Below are 19,889 nucleotides of genomic sequence, written 5' to 3'. Positions count from 1 at the left end.
CAGTGTTTCTGCTGATGTACTGCTGCAGTTGCAGCATGCAGACTCCTCCCTGCTGTAACCCAAGTGGTTGTGGCTCTCTGTGCATAGATGAGCAGAAGAGGAAGGGGTTAGGAAGATAGTTAAGTATTCTTAAACTGGAATGTGAAGGTATGTCAGCTGCAAGGCTTAATTTCTGGGCACCTTTTCATATTGTTTTTGTTACCATATTTTGCTTTACAAGGCGTGGTTATTGCTTCCTCCTTCCTGCAGTGGGGCTCTGTAGCAGTTCCAGCATTGATCTCCTGTTCTCATCTGGGGGAAGCACACTAGCCCACTACTTTCCACTTTCCCTCCTGGCTTTCATTTTCTCCTGTTTTCTTCTAAGAAACATTTTAAACATGACCCTTCCTTCTGTAAAAACGCTTTGACAGTTATATTCTGTAGTTAGTCAGATCTATCAGCAGAAGAGGCTTTGCTGTTTGCTGTGGTGCAGAGCACACCCAGATGAACAGTGTCCGAGACATCAGTGTCAACCTCTACAAACACTTTTTTTTCCCCCTGTAAATTCTATTCACATCCCCCAAAAGATCTGTGTGACAACTGCCATGTGGCCTTGATCATGCTAGTAATAACACAGGTGTACCTATCTCTGTTTTCAGAGTCCTTTCATCATGTCAGTTGTTTTATTTCTGATTTTGGTGTAGAAAATTAGTTCTGGGACATACACAAAGATACTCTGACTCTCCACGGGGCAGCTCTGGATTCTGTGTCTTGCCTGGATGAATTCAGGCACTATGTTTCCTTTTTGTTTGGTCTTTTGCCTTTATGAGCCCTGTGATTTTTCATGGTAGCTACCAGATCTGTTTGCAAAGGGCTGTTACAGACATGTTAGAGCTCATCAGCGGTGTGATGGCAATCCTAGGCAGAGCTCCAGATTACTTACTCCAGCCCTCCCCTCTTATATCTGCTGGCTGCTGCCTTAGGGTCATCCATAGAATCATAGAAACATTTAGGTTGGAAAAGACCTTCAAGATCACTGAGTCCAACCATCATCCATGCCCACTAAACTATGTCCTGAAGCACCCTGTCTACTCACTTTTTGAATACCTCCAGGGATGGTGACCCAACCACTTCCCTGGGCAGCGTATTCCAGTGTCTGACAACCCTCTCAGTAAAAAAAAATTGTCCTATTGTCTAACCTAAATCTCCCTTGCTGCAACTTGAGGCCATTTCCTCTCATCCTATCTCCAGCCACCTGACAGAAAAGACCAGCACCCACCTCACTACAACCCCCCTTCAGGTAGTTGCAGAGAGACATAAGGTCTCCCCTCAGCCTCCTCTTTTCTAGACTAAACAGCCCCAGCTCCCTCAGCAGCTCCTTATAAGACTTGTGCTCCAGGCCCTTCACCAACTTGGTTGCCCTTCTCTGAACATGATTTGAGTTTCCCGTTCTCAGCTCTGCAGGTGGGGTAAGTGCTCTGCCCCACAGGGCTGGTCCTGCTCCCACCTGTGTGAGCAGGGTTCACTGGACCTTGCAGCACTGGGGTGCTCGTGGCAGGCTCTGAGCTCTGACTGTGTGGGTGGAAGGGACACCCCCATGTTCTTCCCCCAGCAACTTGAAGGAGCAGAGGGACGTCTGTAAACCATTTTGTGTGGAGCTGCTCTAAAATCAAACGTCTTCCTAGAAGCATCATCTGATAGAGATGCTCTTGCATAACCCATGCTGGCTGCGCTTTTGTCTTCTCTACATCCTGAATTCAGTCAGTCCCATCTTCCCATAAAAGCATAATGTTACCTGTAAATGCTTTTTGTGTATTTCTGTTTTCATGATTCTCTATTTAAATCTGCTTAGTTTTGAAGTGATTTTTTTTTTCCTGCTGATCCTTCTAATCATTTTTCTATCTTTTAAACTTCTGTGTGTATTAGGTCTTCAATTTCTTTCCTCCTTTTCCAGCATGACCACTTGTGGATTATGCTTTTATCTCCTTCGCTTTGCTGAGTTGCTGTTCTCAAAATCCCTGAACATCTCTTCTTTGAGGCTGAGGGACCTGGGATGGCACCAGACATGTCCTGGAAAAGTTATCTTTTAGAACAAGATGGGTATGGGAGAAAGTTTATACTGCAGTTTGTACTATGTTATTCCTTGTATTAATAATAAGGTCAGAAGTAATGAAGACAGTGAACATGGGCACTAGGCCAACAGTGTGTTGAGAGCAGAGGAAGGGATTTTCCAAATGATACAGAGAAAAACAGACACTCCCTGTTTTCATTGTCAATTAAAGCTACATCAGTAGGTTTGTGCTTATTAAGAATCCCACAAAAAAAAAAATTTGCACAGCAAGGAGAAATCTTGTGGCAAGGGCTTGATTTTGGTTTCAAAGCCAGATGCTGCTGCCCTGATGTGAGACTCGCCACCATGTGATAAACTGTTACCCAGCTTGTCCTCCTCCTGATGTGTGTCCGTCAGCCACTGGGCATGGAGACAAACTGTACTGGCAGTGTGTCCTCCTGTAAACAGTAACTCAGTCCCTGTCCAGAGCAAAGTCACCCGTCAAAGGGTGACTTGGTGGCAGTGATGCCAGCTCCCAGTAAGCCCCTGGGATGCTGGGTTGTTTGCTGCTCTTGTGAAAGGGTTGCTAAAAGGCCACAAAACCTTCATTGCTGTTGCTCAGTGTTGCAAAGCAGCTTTCTCTTTGCTGTGGGAGGTTTTGGGGAACATCCCAAGGAGCGGTTAAAAGCAGCTATGTGCTCACATGCTGCATCCTGCGCTGAGAGCAGTGTGTGGTTTGGCAGTATGCAGAAGGTCCAGCATCCAGTATGCCCACTGGCATATTGCAGCCGCTTCCTGGCATCTTCTAAGTTTTGCTGCATGCCCCCAACTTCTGCTGGAGAGCAGGACAGGCTCAAATCTCATCTACTGGCATAGTGATTGCACCAAGCTACTCACTCCCAGTAGACTTCTGGGTCAAGGATCTCCAGTAAAGTGGAGAAGCTCATTCTTCTTATTTTAAAGATCACACTAATCTGTACTGATTGAACTAGGGACCTCAGGCAAGAGCCAGAAGCAGAACAAAATCTGCCTTCTGGGTTGTGAGCACCCACTGCTCTGGAGTAGCTCACAGCTTCTAGGACACTTGAGTCACTGCTGAAGCACAGAGCTGGGCAGACACTTGGCTCAGTGTTTGCTTTCCACCCATTAGTGTGGTTTAAAGGTGTCAAGTTTGTTCCCTGCAGCTGCTCTCGTAGGTTCTGCTGTTGTAAAAGCCAAACTGTTATTTTCTCAAAGGGGGTGAAATGAGCCATGTGAAGACAGAGAACAGTGCAAAGCTCATTCGTGAGTGTGTTCAGGGAGATCATGTTTGCTTTTAGGTTGCAACTTCTACAGTGTGCTGGGATTAGTCGGCAACTTATTCCCTCCTCCTGCTCCTCTGATTTATAACTTATGTAAATGGGAAGTGACATTAGAGAGAGCAGAGAGGGTGTGTTTGCGTGGCGTTAAACTGTCGGGCAAGTTTATCCCTCTTGTCACGGGACTCCACAACCCTTGGTAGGTGACTGCCAAAGCAGGGGGAGCCTTGTTTGAAGTTTGCTGGGAGCACCCTGAGGGGTGTAGCAGCAATCAGCCCCTTAGGGAAAGAGTGCCTGGGCTGCCTGTCATGGCTGGTGCGTCTCCCCAGGGTAGACGACCTTTCCAGGACAGTGTCTCAGTGCCAAGAGATTAATTCCTTATAGCTTCTTCTTTGCTGCTCTTGTGCTTCCAGGTCACCCTCTTTGTTTACTCCGACCTGCTGCTCTTCACCAAGGAGGACGAGCCTGGGCGCTGCAACGTGCTGAGGAACCCTCTCTACCTGCAGAGTGTCAAGCTCCAGGAGGGTGAGTGTCTGCAGCAGCAGTTGGAGACATTTGGGGCATTTTCAGGGCTGCTAGCTATAAAGTTTCTGGCCAGCAGCAGGATGACACCCCACTATCCCATTGCTTCCAGTATTTAACAGTACCATCCGACTGGTGCTGCCAGATCATCCTTCCTTGGGTTGCAGGGGCAGCATCCCCCTTTCCCATCCCTGCATTAACCCAGTCCCTGGGAGCTCCATCTCCTGGGACACCTCAGGGGCACTCAGGTAGCACTGCTTTCCAGAGCTTTTTGGGTGCATCTCTCAGGGATTTTGGGCTGGCATTCCCCAGGATCTTGCTGTGCTGTGCTGTTGCCCTTGCTGGTGTTACACTGCTGACAGCGGGGGCTTGCCGAGGCTGAAAAAGGGAAGTGAAGTCTTGAGGTTTCCCCCATGGTGCCTTGAGAGAGTTCAGAGGTTGTCTCCAAGGGAGTCTGGCTAAGCCCTACTAACCTTTACTTTGCTACTTCTCCCTTCAGCCACCATGGTTTTCCTCCCATGCTAGCATCCCTCCCCCATGCACACCCCATTGGTGAGGAAAGAGCAAACCCTGGACTTAGTGGAAGGCCTTGGGCCATGCCCTTACTCTCTTCACCTTGACTGGGCTTTCACATCCAGCTGAGGGCTCAGGGAGGTTTTCTAGGGCAGGAGGATGACTTGAAATTAGATATTTCAAGTTGAAATGCTGAGGCTGTTTGAAAGATGACCTTTAGCTACTCAGGGTCAAAAGAGGAACAAACAAATTGCTCTACCACATCCTATTTGCTATGGTGGAGCCACTTCTTGGCCCCGGGCCCAGTCTCACCTTGTTCCTTCTTTGGTGCAGTCGCTTTTTGGGTATGGGCTTGTTTTGTGAACAGTCGCCTGACTGCATCAGCGTGGGGCTGGTGCCCTGACTCCTCCTGAAGCCCAGGCAGTGGGTGTCACTCGACGGGGACTCTACATGAGAAATTGTGATTGGATACAAGGAAAAACTTTTCTATGGTGAGGTTGGTCAAATATTAAGTTGCCTGCAGAGGTGTGGGATCTCCATACCTGGAGGTGTTCAGGACTCAACTGGGCACGGCCCTGAGTGCCCTGATCTGGGTGCTTTGGGCAGGGGCTTGGGCTAGAGACCACCAGAGGGGCCCCTTCCAACCTAGATTACTCTGTAACTGTATGAGCTGATCTCTTTATGCAGTCCCGTGGCCCTGACCAAAAGGGATTAATCCAGATCCAGGCTACTTCTCCAAAGGGATCATTTTCTGGATGAATTTTGCCACTTCCCATGACTTTCCCCAGCTGAATTGTGAGCTCTGTGGATGAGCTGCATCTTTCCACGTGCTCCACATTGTTGTGAGCCTCAGTGCTGGGGATCTGCAATGCTGTGCCAGACACCACAGACTGCCTGTCGGTTGTTATTTCCCATTTCCAATGTTTCTGCTCCCAGTTTAATTCACTGACCTGTTTGGAGGGGGCAGAACCACAGTGAGGGAGGTGGGGCACCGCGGCACAAGCCATTTAGAGAAGCCATTGAAGCTTCCCTGGGGTTTGTTTGAGTTTGTTCTTAGCGATGCTTATTTCTAAGAAACAGACAAAAGAAATTGTTCCTCGTTGAAGTGCTTGTTGGTCAGCGTCTGCTTCTGGAGTGCGTGCGTGTGCTGCCTCTGGCTGCTCTCAAAGGCTGTTGAATAACCCTGCTCTTGTTCACCTCCTTGAAGAAATCAGCTTCCCTAGTGCTGGTCCCGGCTCCGTGCATGAAGGTCTGTTTGCAGCTCGGCATAGGATCACGCCTCCTAACCTCAGGCAGAGCGGTTGAATTTCATGAGTGGTTTTCTGCCACTTATTTCCTTGTTGCCGTAATAACTTGGCTGGGTCACATCTGGAATAGCTTGACAATCCTTTCTGAAGGGGATGTTTGTCTCTGCAGCACTGAACCACCCCCCATACACCAGGAATCCAGCACAGTTGGTTTTCAGGCAGTTCACCCTCCTGGTTTCGGCAGAGCTGCTTCAAAGGCAGGTGGAATGAGCAAAAAGATGTCTGTCCCTTTTGGCAGGGATTTTCTGTTGGTCTCCTAAATAACTGAATGGCACATTAATAGGAACAGGCGTATTGCTGAGTATAACAATTGAGACATCTCCGGTACACTGAAGACCATTGTGATGTTTCCTGTTTCTGCTGCTTGCTGCACTGTGCGAAAGCAAATCAGTATAATCTGCTTTACAATGCTCTGTCTTCCTGCTTTAGAAGCTGAGCATGGCTGATGAGCACCACACCAGCCAATGTTTCCAGTGTGACAGGGCTGGCTTCCTCACTAGATACTGTGGGAATTTCCACATGAAGGTCACCGCCTCTCTGGGATCCTGGCCCCCTGGGTGGGTGCGCTTGGCTTTGGGACAGAGAAGAGTGCTCCTGTTTTGCAGCCAGAATGAGGACCCCCAGGCTGTGAGCCCCATCCCCAGCTGGGATCCTGCTAACAAGGACTTTTCATGTGCTGCTTTGCTGTCCCCGACATCCCAACCCGCCGTGTCTTACAGCAAACAGCTCCAAGATAGTCAAAGGCCAAGAGTGTGATTTATGGGTCTTCTGCCCAGCCGTGGCTTCTCCCTGCTGCCCCAGGGATGCTGGGAAGCACCCAGGGCTTGGACCCTGCTACATCTCCCCACGGATATGTGCCACAGAGGGTGACAAACTTGTCGCCTCTTGGCAGCCAGGTTTGGATGCGCACAACAGCCTTCCTCTCTCCCCACACACCCAGGGCCCCACAGCACCCTGCCCTGTAAGCTCCTTCCCTGTGAGCTCCTTCCCTGTGAGCTCCTCTTTGGGTGCTGGATGCAGTCCCGTCCTCGCTGAGCAGATGTGAGGGGCTGGGGAGCACAGCACCTGCCCTCACCATGGCCATTACCAGTCCCTTGGGCCATGCAAGGAGGCTGTGGAAAGGAGCAGAACCATCTTCCCTCTTTCCCCATCTTTTTGACCCAATGCCTGGCATGCACCACCCAAATCCTGCAAGCAGCCGGTGTTTTCCTTGGGTTGCACAGGGAGGTGGGCAGAGCCTGGGCGGCGCTGGAAGCCTGCCCCGCACCTCAGTTAGCCAGAGAGGGGGATGTGTCCCCACAAAACCTGCACTCTCCTCTTGTCTGTGCTGAGGGCACACAGCAGCCCAGCCCTGGGGCAGGGATGGTTCAAGTTACTCTGAAAGACAAGGCAGTCCCTGTCACAACACATCAGAAAGAAACTGAAATATCTTCAAGCAAGTTTTTTTTCCTCCTGCTTATTTCCTTTTAGCATTTCACTGAATTTGGCTGAGAGTATTTGCTGTTCAGCTGTCAAAAAAGGTGTGAATATACGGCCATGTGGGGAACAGAGCCCCACATTAGTCCAGGTGTCTGGCTGCCGCTTCTCTGGCATGAGGTTGTGCCTCTCCCCTTGTCTTTCACGGCCTCTGTGATCTGCAGTGCAGGAGATGAGCAGAGCATGTTGCATGGCTCTGGGGCACAGCAGGCTCCAGCACTCCAGCCTGACCCTCCAGAGACTAGAAAAAGCTCCAGTGTAAGAAATCCTGGCACACTCGGTTTGTGCCGAAATCTGTGCTCAGGTCTGCCCTTCCAGGCTCTGCCATTGCTCTCCTACCTCCCCTTGCACCTTGCTGGGGGTTGGCACTGGCTCCAGCCCAGCTGCTGGACTGGGCAGCCAATCTCTTACCTCCCATTTGTTTTCTCCATAAAGGCAATTACTGGTAGAAAATGGGATTTAAGCAGTTCCTTAGCCTAGGCTGGCTCCCTGTTTTCTGTGTCCCGTAGGCACTGGGCTGCTTGGCCATGTGTGGCTTTGAGCCTCAGAGGGACAGGGGACAGGAGCTGCTGGTGGTGGACATTGCTAATGCCGAAATTCATAGCTCAATGAAGAGGAATTTGGAAGGGAACTTAATTTTGATAGTTTTGGGATTTGTCGGGATCACTTGGTATTGCAGAAGGAATAAACAGAGGCCCAAGGTGGGGTCATTACCAGGGCCGTTACACTCCAATGTCACCTTTCTTTGCTGAGGGTGCATGTCTCTAGAGGGTGACTTGTATCTCACATCAGCCAGGAAAGCCTGGTTAAAGCTCCTGAGGGAAAGTAGCTGTGATGTGTTGGTCTTCTGCAATCTGCTTTGCAAGGCAGCCTGGAGAGCTTTGGTCATGGTACAAGGAGGAGCCGAGAGCCTGGTTGAGAAGATGGGGTGATTTTTGTACTGATGACCGCTTGGGATGCAGAAGCAGCAGAAGGGCATGGTGGACTTGTGGTGTGGTAGCAGCAGGCTCGGATCCTGCCTCCAAGCCCTCCCTTGAGGGAAAAAGCACTGGCTGAGGGGCTCCCATCAGAGGCTTTGGCTTTGCGAGGAAAATGTTCCCCGATGGTCCTGCTGAGCTTTATGGAAGAGGGTGCCAGGATAGCTCAGGCATTGCCATGGAGAGCAGTGAATGGTTTTTCTGTGGTGCAGAGGTGAGATGCTGACTCCCAGCCAGGCCTGTTCAGCATGTGTGTTCAGGGTCCAGCATTGCTCCCCTTCTGGAAGTGAAGATTTGGAGGGGCAGTGCTGGAGCTCTTTGTCTGGCAGCCCTGGGGCCAGGCTGCTTCCCTGACCCTCGCATTGCCCAGGGTGGAGCAGAGTGAAGCTTATGAAAACAAACAAGGGCTCCTCATCTGAGAGGTCCACAGTGGTTGTGCTGGGCTCCAGCACCCTGGTGTCCCCATAGTGATGTTCCAGCCCATATCCTGCAATGCGCATTAAAAGTGAAGCTGGCAGCAGAGGCAGACCTGCAATCCCCCAAAGGGCAGCTGGAAGAGATATCCAGCAAATGGCTCCAGGCCATTGCACTTCTTGGGTTTTGCATTGCCCATGGAGTGACTCAAGAGGCATCCAAGTCCCTCAGTGGGTCACAGCTCTTATCCTGACATTTGGGCTGCTGCCTGTGGCAGAATTATTGCTTTTCTCTGGGGAACAGGGTGTCTCCACCACTGTACAGAGCCTGTTCCCATTGTTAGCGCAGCTCAGGCTGTTGAAATGAAGCAGGGCTTGTGCTGACACTGCTTTGAATAGGATCCACAGCCATGCCCAGGCTGCAGATCTGATCTCATGACAGAGATAATGTTATTAAAAAGATTACAAAAGCTGCAGCCAGAAGTGCTGCGTGCTACCAAGGGCAAAGCTGGTGCAGGACACACTGGTGTGACAGAACGAGCCGGCTCCAGGAGATGGGATGTCCTGCTTCAGAGTTGAGGTGACCCTGTCCTGTGGCAGCTTCATGTCCCTGTGAGGCTGATGTGTGGCAGGAGCTGGCTTCCCTTGGGGCTGCGGACACTTGTGTCTCACCAGCAGGGATCAAAGACAGGGCAAATCTTCAGGAATGCCTTTTTGTTGGGTACATGGAAGGCTAAGCCTGCAGGAACCAGCCTGGTGGAGCAGCTGGAGCGTAACACATCCACTGGGATAGCTGGCAGCAAGATGAGGAGCTGTACTGGACTGCTTCATGATTTAGCAGGATGTGGATCGCAACATTGGTCATTACATTGCCTCTAGCACCATCTCTTTTCCTGAAGCTGTGGAAGTGCAAGTCCCTTGGCCAGGTCTCCTGAGTGGTGCCATGCTGGCAGGAGCTTGGGGAGTTTGCCCTTAGGCCGATGGATGAGCTCTCCTCCCTGCCCCATGTCAGCTGCTTCCCATTGCCCTGGGATTCAGCTCCACCTTCTTGGAGAGCCACCGACCCCAACCACTGGCATTGATGGAGGCTGGGACAGACAGCACTAGATAGAGCTGCCCCCAGCCTTACCAAGGGCTTCAGGCAAGAAGCTGGGAATGAGCAAGGACATAGGAACAGGAGCTGCTCTTGTTAGTCCTCCTGGGAGCAGAGTGTCCAGAGAGGTAATATGGAAGAGACCTGACCCCGGTGCGCAGGATGGCTGCGTGGGCACTGCAGGGCCTCCACAGACCCCAGGAAGGGATTGGGCTGCACATGTGATGGCAGGTTGGGCAGAAGATCCTGCCAGTGGCCTCTGAATGAAACAAACCTTTTTCCAAAGGGACAAACCCAAAGGGGAATCTATGACAGCACAGTGAGTCCATGCAAGATATCATGCAATGCAGCCTGCCCAGCACATGGCCCCTGCAGATGCAGCATACATCACTCCCAGATCACAGCCTGGTACTGTAGGATGACAACAATAAATATTCATTAAATGCTGTCTCTTAGCCAATTCCTCTGCCAGTGGCTCCACTTGCAGAAATGCAGTTGTAGCTTAATTTTGATCCTGTTTTTTTCTTCTTTATAGGTTCAGAAGATCGGAAATTCTGCATCCTTTACCTTGCAGAGGTGAGTGTTGCTGTTTTCCAAATTAACTTTCTAGTGGGAGCTGAACACATGCTAACAACTGATACTTTCTGCTGGGGCAAGGAGCACTGAATGGGCTGATTTTAACTTCCTTTTTAATTAATTTGTCAGAGGTCTGGAAAGGAAATGTAATGGCTGTAGCCAGAATATATTAGTAAGAGGCTGCTAGAAGGAATCTGTGACTGGGGAGGCTGGGCAGCCCTGAGACAGGTTTGCTTTTCCCCTTCCCCCTGTGCACAGTAGGTGGATCTTCCTTGCAGCATCTCACTTTCATTTTATCCTGGGATTCTTTTGCTTGTGGGCTGATTTCCTTGCCAACTGTTTTGTCTTTATTTTTTAGGCATCTTGCTTTTCTTGTCTGCAAGCACCCAGGTTTGAAGCCCTCAAATAAAATAAGGAAGCTCAATCTAAAAGACATATAATCATGGCTCTAAAAACATGTGTGGCTGGTACATGGCTAAATGCTCTAAACAGATTTGGAATCACTCAGACATTGGCACAGTTATGTTTGTGTCATGAAGCAGCCAAGGAGACTGCAAAATTGGTTCACAATGACTGGACCTACCTAATCATTGAAGGCTGTGGCTTTTTTCCTTTTCAAGTGAATTTACTGTATTCCCGGTTTCAAGGCCTTGTATTTTCAGAGGTGGAAATCTGGATCTGGGAAAGATCCCCAGGGCACAGAGGAGAAAGGCAAACATTGCTCAGCAGCACCGCGGAATAATAAGCTATTGTGAAAGTTGGATGAAAATGTTCAGAATGAAAGTTGTTCACCTTGAGTGGCTGGGATTTGGGCCAAAGCACGACTTGCTGCATAACCATTGGCTGACAAGTTCTCTTGCACATTTCCCTCTTGTTCCTTCCTTGTCTCCTCTATTTCTCCCTGGGGAGGTTGGGCAGGAGGTGCCTCCTCAGAAGTTTGCTCAGCGCGCGTCCCAGTGTAACGTCAGACTTGCGTGCTGTCTCCCTACCCGGTTAATCCTATGCCGTGACTCAGAAAGGCTGTGATGGGTGTTCGTCAGTGACATCCTGACAGTGGGGTGAGGCACTCCTGCATTTTCTCATGCATTTGGAAAAATGCATTCAGAGCCTGACATTTAATTTAGAAGCTTTGGGCCCCTAAGTAGAAGTGACTGAAAGAGGGCTGGCTGCATTTCATGAGGTCTTGAGAAGTGAAGACTCGTCTTTGTCAAGATGTAATGAAGTGCTTAGCTTTCTTCTGAGGGGCTTAAATGGCTCTAACAGCTCTGTTGATTAAGATCTGTGACATCCATTGCAGTTGGAGTACAGTGGTTTGATAGAAAATGTGAAATATTTGCTTTCCTACATTCATGCTCCCCCACAGAGGATAGTAGGTCTGGACCTGCCACTATTACGGGATTCTGAAAACCCCTTCTTGTTCCTCCTGTCTGCCTAGGGTATTTTGGAGCAGGTTGTAAGTGGAGTGGGAGCTTCTCAACCCAAGCCCACAGCTTTCAGGTGACATCAGGGCAGCCCCTGGCTCAAAGACAGCACCCTGCTGAGCAGGACATGCCCCGTGCCACCCCTTCCCTCCCAGGCCCCACAGGGTTGCTTTGAGGCTGGTAGTGTGCACTAAGGGAGATCAGGCTGATGTGAGATCCTGCCTGTGGGGAGGTGGGGAGGTGATTCTCCAGCTGCGTGGTTTGGCTGGGTCTTTGCTGCAAGGAAGGGAGAAGGCGGCTTTTTTGTGTGCACCGTGAGTACATAGCACAGATGGAAACAGCTGGTTTCAAGTTTAAGGGGACAGTGCACTTCCAACTGTCTCATCAGACTCTGGCTCTCCAGCAATGGGCAATTTTGGTTCAAAAGGGGAAGCTGGGGCACAGAGAGGAGGACATGCCTGTGAGTCAGCAGCTAGCCAAGGCAGGATGGTGCTCTCCCAACTTCCCCATGGCTGCTCTTCTGGGAAACGGTGATCTGCAAGTCACAACCCCAAGAGCCACATGGATTGGGTGACCAGACTGCAAGGACACAGGCTGGTGGTTAAAGCATGAGAGGAGAAACCTCTCACTTTTGCAGTGCGGGAGTTGTGTGGCTCAATGAACTGTCCTCAGTGGACGTAGACCTCAGGCAAACAGAGACAAGCTCTTCTTAAATAATGGGATGCTGTTGTGGGAGCCAGCCTGGGAGTACTTAAGCATCTTCTTCCTGCAGGGAAGCTAAGAAGAGGGTCACTTTCAGGTCATGTGTCTTTTCTTCTTTGCATTCAGTTTTCAGGTACAAAGCTTTAGTTACAGGGCTATGGGGGTGTCACCAGGAGGTTTTAAGTCTTGGCAGCCCATGGGAGGGAGGGGACGGTCCTCCTCAAAGGCATTCCTGCAGGCTGGCTGCACACAGAAGCATTGTTGGGGGTTTGGATGCCTCAGTGGGCTGGTGGGAGCATCAGTTTGTGGTGTTAAGGTTATTTTTGCAGCGGGATGGATTCAAGGCATGGCTTGCAGTCAAATGAAAGCTGGGATTTAGGCCCAGTGAAGTGGCAGTCTCGTGCTGCAGCAGGACGTGGGGCTGTGGGGAGGGTCGCTGAGCCAGCCCAGCATGGCTCTCCCCATTGCCTGATGGATGTGGTGTCCACTGGGTGCCACACTGCCAGCTGTGTGACCTCCTTGTGGTCTGGTGCGAGGCACAGCCTCCCTCCCGACTGTGGGAACAAGACGGTTTCCCTCTGCAAACATGGCTTCTCATGGAGAGAGCCTGGCTCTGCTTTGAGGCTGCACTCAGGCTGCAGGAGTCAGGGTGGAGGGAAGCTCGGGAGGGCATCCCTGGCAGGGTGCTAGTGCTGGCCCACTCCTGGCACCCTTGGGGTCCCATCAATGTGGTGCAGCAGTGCCCTGTGGCTGGGTCCTGCTGGCAGATGCACTAATGGGCAGCTGTCCTGCTGCCCACTCCGGCAACCGCTTGTGGCAGCGAGAAAGCTTTGTATAAGGATGCATAAGGGAAGGATGCTTGTGTGGACATGGCTTTTTTGTCCCATGTCACCCTGAGGGGTCTCTCCCCTTCTTGATCTGCTCCTGTCCTGCTCTTTGCAGCAAGTGCTCCATCCCTGAGCTTGCCAGCAGCGCTTTACCCTGCTGGGAGCCTTTTGCTGGCTCAGCTCTGATGGCTGGTCCTCTCCAGGGTGGAGGTGATGGGTCTGGGGGATTTGGTGGTCATCATTATCTGACCTCTTCTGTTACCGTGATCTGGGCAGATACATCCATTGCACTGCCATGACAGGGCCTGGGAGGTTGGTGGAAGCTCTCATATTGCTGTTTCTTACCTGCAAATCAACTGCAATGAGCAGTAATGTATTTAGTGCTGCTGGGTTGAAAAGGAGCCCACAGGGCCGGGCTGACTTTGCATTTGCCACGGGAATAGCTCTTTGCTGAGGCCTCAAGCTGCCGTCTCCTGCTCCTTCTCATCTGGAAGGTTTGTGAGTTATGTTCTGACCCATAAGGTCACATTTTTGCCTTCGGGTCTGTGTGATCCAAAATAAAAGTATGTTTCAATGTCTGTGAGTTGCTTAATTTATTTTAAACAAGAAGGAAAATTCCAACCTTCAGGGAAACTGGAGTGTCATCAAAAAGCTACTGCTAGTTATCCTGTCTAACCATGTGTAAATACATCACTCCACAGAGCTTAAGTCCTGTGCATTCTGGCTATTTACAGTCAGATAGCAAATGGTAATCTTTATAGGCTGGTGTAGATTACAGCAGAAACGGTGTTTATTTTACAGGCTCTTCAGCGTGTGAACTGCAGTGCTTGGAGGTCCTGAGTGCAGGTGGCCCCCATCCTGGTGGGGCATGTGGCCTCCTGGAAGGGAAAGGCTAAATATAGCTTGGTGTTGGAAAGAATGCAGAAATAGAGGAAGGTTCTCCACTGAGCTGTCCATTCTTGGTGTTTTTGTTCCTCGTGGTGATCATGGGATAGCTGAGATAGTCCCAGCACATAAGCAAGCCAGGATTTTGGAAGTGAAGGTGGTACCTTTTGATCTGAGGAATACTGTGTATACCTGGAAGCTTGTCTAATTTTTCTATTTGCAAACTGCTATGTGAAAAAGTACTACCGAGGCATACAAACTTAGTCTAGCATATGTTTCTTTTTCAGTATTTTAAATCCAAATGGAACAGTTTAAAGTGAGTTGAACAGACCCTGCCTGCAAAAGCTTTGGGCTGATTCACTGTGGACCCTTGTTTCTGCACCCTAGAGAATTTGGAGTGTGGGAGTTTGGCCCAGTTTACCCCTCCCCGCATGCCATTGCCTGCAGGGCACATACACCTTCTGTGATGACGTGTGTAAAACGTGTCAGAAGAAAACATTTACTGTGTGGTGGGAATCAGTAGCCTCACAGGGAGCCAGTCCAGAGATGTGAATGTGGTCCAGGGCTGTATTCACACCCTTCCCTGCTCCGGAAATATCCTACTGTTAGGAAACTGCAGATCAGTGTTTTATTGCATTGTTAGAAGTTTTTGATTCAAACCCAACATATTCAGACTAAATTGACTAAAAATCAAATACCTTGGTACATTTTTCATTTGGAAAGCACTAGCAAAATTTATCTTTTTCTCTGGAAGTTTTCATCTGCAGACACAGGAGTTTCTCTTGGGAAACTGCTCCAAAAGAAAATCTTTCTAGTAGCAACTTGTTGACCTGCAGCGATAAGCACGCTTATAGACTTGAACAAATTACTGCTGTGAATCTATGCTTGATCTTGTTTTGCCTTCGAGATGTGCATCCTAACTCTGCATGGGAGATCCTCTAGACAAGTGTCAGAGAAATGACACCGTCCCCCCTCTTGCCCGCCCCACCCCATGCCCTGGCTCTATATGGACACATCCTTGCACCCATAGGGGCCCCTCTGGGCCCTGTTCCTGTTTGCATCCTTGAGCTGTGTCCCAGCTGCTGGCAAGGGTATGCTTTGAACACGTGCTTTTTAAACTGGACCACAACTGTAGTGAGGGGCAATGTTGCAGCTTGTGTCATGTACTTAACTCCATAGTCTTCACTGGAGATGTCCCAGCTTGCTCCATAGAGAGTTAATTACCCAAAGTGTTCTCTGTTCCTGCCAGGAGTGAGCATTGCTAATTTAATGCCCTTAGGGATGTGGCATTACCCATTTCTGTCCTGCAAGGAAAGAGCAGGGAGAACCGAGGTTCCTGTCTCCATACAGCAAATCTGAATGCTGGAAAAGCAATTTACTGATGGTGCAGAGGACCTTAAGGCTCAGGGACAGGCTGTGACATGGCAGATATTATACACCTGGATAATTTTTAAGTCAGCTGTTCTGGACATGTTATCAAAAGAGTTTGCAAGGAGCTTTTTTGGGCACTGTCCTGGCAGATCTAGAGGGCACTTAGGCAGATGGTTTGGTGATAAGGAAAAGGGCAAAAGGGCTGGCCGGGGGTGACATCAAACCTACGCAACCAAGTGAACAGCTAAGGTGAATTTGTTCAGTAAAGAACTTAAAAAGTAATTATTAATGAAAGAGAGATAAAGAGTACAGATGGAGCACAACTAGAGCAGACGTCCTCACAGGCACTTGGCTTGATATGACACAACACTTGGCCTGAAAACCTGGAAAGACAGGAAATTGCCGTGGTGCTTAATAAACAGTTAAAAATCTGGTCTGAAACCTCAATATCATCTTCTGTGAGCATTGCTCTGCCAGGGAGGCCTTGGAAGCCTGGCTCTTGCTTAATTGCAGACAGTCATCACTGACATGAAAAATCAGCAAATCATGCCTGATAAAGTGTGCATATGACTTGAAATTTGGGGAAGTAGGAGATGATAAGGAAGATAGTTCAGTGATAAAGCAGTGGGAGTTAGTTGTTAAGGTGGGGAAAGCTGATGATGTGTTTTCATGTGATTGTGGGGAAAAGAAAATTGTACACACAGGTCTGTGAGGGTCAGAAATTATTGAGAAAGGCTCGTTGGGGGAAGGATAATCAGCAGCCATGAGCTCCTGCAGCAGAAAGATGGCATCAGTAATGATAAAAGTTTGGGATTCAGTCAACTTTCCCATTCCTCTGTTCTCTGACCCCAAAGTGATAGGGAGAAGACTTGCATTTTGGATTGAATTTGCTTCCAACTGAAATGGGATGGTTTTGGCAAGGGGCCAAAGCAAAGGAAGTTGTTCCCCCTTTCCTTTTTCCCAGCATTAAGGAGGATCTGGTGCCCTGGGTTGGGCTCTGCTGTTGTCGTTTCTCCCCCATCCTGGTTACTCTGCTCCTTGGCAGGGCTTGAGCAGTTTGCAAGGTGTCTTGATCCCTCCTTTTCAAATGCTAATAACCCACAAAATGCAATGACAAAAAGACCAGTCTAGAGACACGAGCTCAGAAAACTTCAAGGCTGTATATGAGACATGGAGCCAAGAGGTGTGCCCAGCTCTGACCCCAAAGCAGCACAGCACTGGCCAAAAGGAATGGTCTGTGAGCCCCCAACACAACTCACCACAGGAAGGGTTTAACCACAGATGCTTTACAAAAAAGAGCACTGATTTAGGAGTCCCTCAGCCTTGCCGGAACCCAAAATCCTGAATTTTGTGCTGTGACGATCACCCAGCAGATGCCAGAGCACTGCAGGGTGGAAGTATAGCTGGAGCTTAAATTCCTGGTAAGAGAAAATCAAGTGTCAGCTAGCATTGAGTGCTGTGTGCAGGATGGGAGAAGGTAGAAGGGATGAGCATTTGTCTGTGGACTATGTGCTCTGTTGAAACTGTATCTCAATTACCTCTAACTTGTAATAAGAAAATAGATGGTGTTTGTCAGATTTGTGGGCTGTTATTTGTCAGAGGGCTTGTTGTACTGCAGTAAGTTGAAAGATCCTCTGGGCTGTGGTGGAGTGGGCACTGCAGATAAGGCTAGAAGTGTTGGGATTGGTCATATGTAAGGACTTCAAGTAGAGAAAATCTAGATGTCCTCCTTGCTGCCTGCTCTTGCCACTTTTACTACATGAATTTGAAGCACACTGAGAGAGCATGAAGTGTATTCCTCTGCCTTCCTCTTCCCGTTCCCAGTCCTATTTAGCGTAAGGGAGGACTCCTTCTCTTCCAGCCACTCTGATGGTGGTGGTCAGGAGATGTTACCAGATGAAAAAATCCTTTCCTGCTCTCTGACATTTCCTTTGCTTCCTCCGTGTCTTGCAAGCTGTGGCTTGTTTCTGGGATGCTGGAGAGGTTCACCAAGTGGAGCTGTATCCTGCACTGCAGCGCGCAGGCACGCATTGCCTTGAGTCACCCAGTTCACGTGAAAGCTGGATGCTCTGTCTACACATGCTGAATCCCTCTGCCATGTCATGCCTACAGCAACAGCTTAACTCTTTCCTGAATAGAGGATTCCATTTTCCTCCATCCAAAGGATGGCAGGTCCCAGCCACTGGATTTCTTTGTGTGAAGGCGAGAAGTCCAAGCTCCAGCCTGAACCATAGATGCAGTGAGATAACGTTAGACTGAGACTGCCAACATTTTCAAAAGTGCTTCTGAAGGATGTTGTGACGTGAACCACGTGCAGACTACCCCAAATGCTGAGACGTTCCTGAAATGCAGCCCTACCCAGTATCCCTATGACATGCCCCAAATTTTAGCTGCAACTGAAATGTTCATCTGGTTCAATCCAGTGGTCTCCTGGTGTATACCTGGAGCCAGAGCACCCAAAGTGATGGCTCTGGAGCTGGTGGCCAGGCTGCTCCTCTGTGCAGATAGACCCCTGGGCTCCATCTCCTCTGCCAGCGTGCATTTACCCAGGTTAGATGATGTGGAATGACACCAGTAGCAGAAGCCCTGGGTTGGCTGGGCAGTGACAGCTCCCAGTTCAGGTCTCTTCAGGCAGAGCAGGGAGTGCTTGTGTCCCAGCTGGAGAAACAGATAAACAGAGGCACTCCGCTTCCCTGGTTTTGTGAATCTTTACACACTTCAACCCGAATCTGAGTGTTGAGATGACCACAAAATGTTCTTTTTGGAGCAGGAGTTCTTAATTTTTTTCCCCAGCTTTATTTCTGTGGTCACATTTCCCAGATGTTGGCAAAAAAGAAGAGCTGGTATGATGTGGTTACAGTACTGGAGAAATTTTAAAAAGGCCTAGGCACCAGCGGGTGATTTTGGAGGGAAACTGCTGTTCCCTGGGGCTGGCTGCACAGGCTGGAACTTGCTCTCTTTGGGGCTTTGCTGGGGGAAGAGGAACGGATAGCTCTGGGGCTGTGTTTGCAGCAGGTAGGTAAGCTTAGTGTTACTGTCACTGGGGTCCCTCAGCTCTGAGCCCTCTTGCCTGAGAGGAAAGGGTGTTTGCAGAATGGGAAGGCAGTGGATCTGCTCTCTGTTTGCCAGAGTGGTGTTCGCACTGGGAGCTCCATGCCTGGCTAGTCTCAGGGCTGGGGATTCCTGTGAAGGCTGTTACCTGATGAGCCACTTGAGGACAACCTGCTGCCCTGCGAAAACAGACCAAGCCCTGTGTCCTCACCGGCTGCTCCAAAGTGGGTGGAAAAGGTTGTTCCGGCTGGCTTTTCCTCCTGGAGGCGTAGCATCCTCCAGGCTGTGCCATGATGCAGTGCTCCTGTGGCATCGCTCCTCCATCTTTGCCCGCCTTAGCAGCAGCATCGAAATGCAACAGGGTCCAACTGGCCTGGGGTGAGCTGGAGCCACGGGTGGTTCTGCACCATGAAGTCCAACTGTGCTGTCTTGGTGCCTCTACTCATCCTTGGGTGTCATTAGGACAACAAAAACCCATTTCCTAAGAGCCAGCCCTTGGTGTCACAGGGAAGGATCGGCACGTCTATTGTTCACCTTCACCTATAGAGCCTCCCTGGCCTGAAAACAAGCCACACAGCAACAAACCAGACGTCTCTGCAGAGATTGCTGTTCCCTGCAACTAGCAGCTCCATGGACATCAGTCTGCTCAAGCACCTGTGAGATCCTGTTACCTTTTGGTCATCCCAGCTTTCAGCAGGGCCCCTGCTGTTACTGCCAGTGTTTGTTTTTTGGGCACCACCAGTGTGCCCAGCAGTCCAAAAACCACAGGAAGAGACATGGTCCCACACACCCCCCCAGCACAGCTTAGCACAGGAGCAAACTGAACTTTCTCATCAGACCTAGTTCTGTGGGTCATGAAATAACTAGCCAGCAGTTGCCCGTGTTTTGTGCACAGGATATTCCCAGGGCTTGCTGTTTCACCAGTGAAAGGTTTGCTCTGAGATTTAAAAGCTATTGTAGTCTGGAGCCCGTTTCCGAGGTACTTCCCCTCTGGGATCTCTGGTGGGTTTGGCTCTGGACCAATGCTCTGAATGTTTGAGGCCAGGGGCTGGGCAGAGCTGAGCTGGGTTGCAAGCCCTGTCCCTGAACCACTTTGCCATAAACCCTGCAGAGGAACCTGGGGAAAGGAGCAGAAGTGCATCCCCCTGATCTGTGGGGGGAACATCTGCCGGACCTGACCACCCCCGGGACCATGTCTGCTAGCACAGCTGGGGGAGGCAGTGGTGAGATCAGAACAGCCCCCCGGCTAGGCTGGTCACGGAGTTCAAGGCATTGGAGGTGTCAAGCTGAATCTGCCTCGTTGTTACTATATCTTAGCTTTGCAGTGTCATGTAGAGCCACACTTGTGTACCAGATGCTGTTGTGCCGGGTCCTGTACAGAGGGGCATGGCTGCAGCATGAGGTATTGGCGTGTAGGGTCTGGGGGCC

General features: G+C 50.0%; 1 protein-coding gene across 3 annotated transcripts in view; it reads left to right on the top strand.

Annotated features, from left to right (window-relative positions):
* RGS3 (regulator of G protein signaling 3) overlaps positions 1 to 19,889 on the top strand; it is a 70,790-nt gene that overhangs the window by 20,768 nt on the left and 30,133 nt on the right. For all 3 annotated transcript variants that reach the window (XM_049832863.1, XM_049832865.1, XM_049832864.1), the window contains 2 exons: positions 3,741 to 3,852; positions 10,164 to 10,204. In XM_049832863.1, coding sequence (XP_049688820.1) covers positions 3,741 to 3,852; positions 10,164 to 10,204 — 153 coding nt within the window. The remainder of the gene's footprint in view (positions 1 to 3,740; positions 3,853 to 10,163; positions 10,205 to 19,889) is intronic.

The sequence above is a fragment of the Accipiter gentilis genome, chromosome 29, assembly GCF_929443795.1.
Source record: "Accipiter gentilis chromosome 29, bAccGen1.1, whole genome shotgun sequence".
Lineage (NCBI taxonomy): Eukaryota > Metazoa > Chordata > Aves > Accipitriformes > Accipitridae > Astur > Astur gentilis.
Note: the sequence above shows the minus strand (reverse complement) of the source record. Positions and strands in the feature narration are given on the sequence as shown.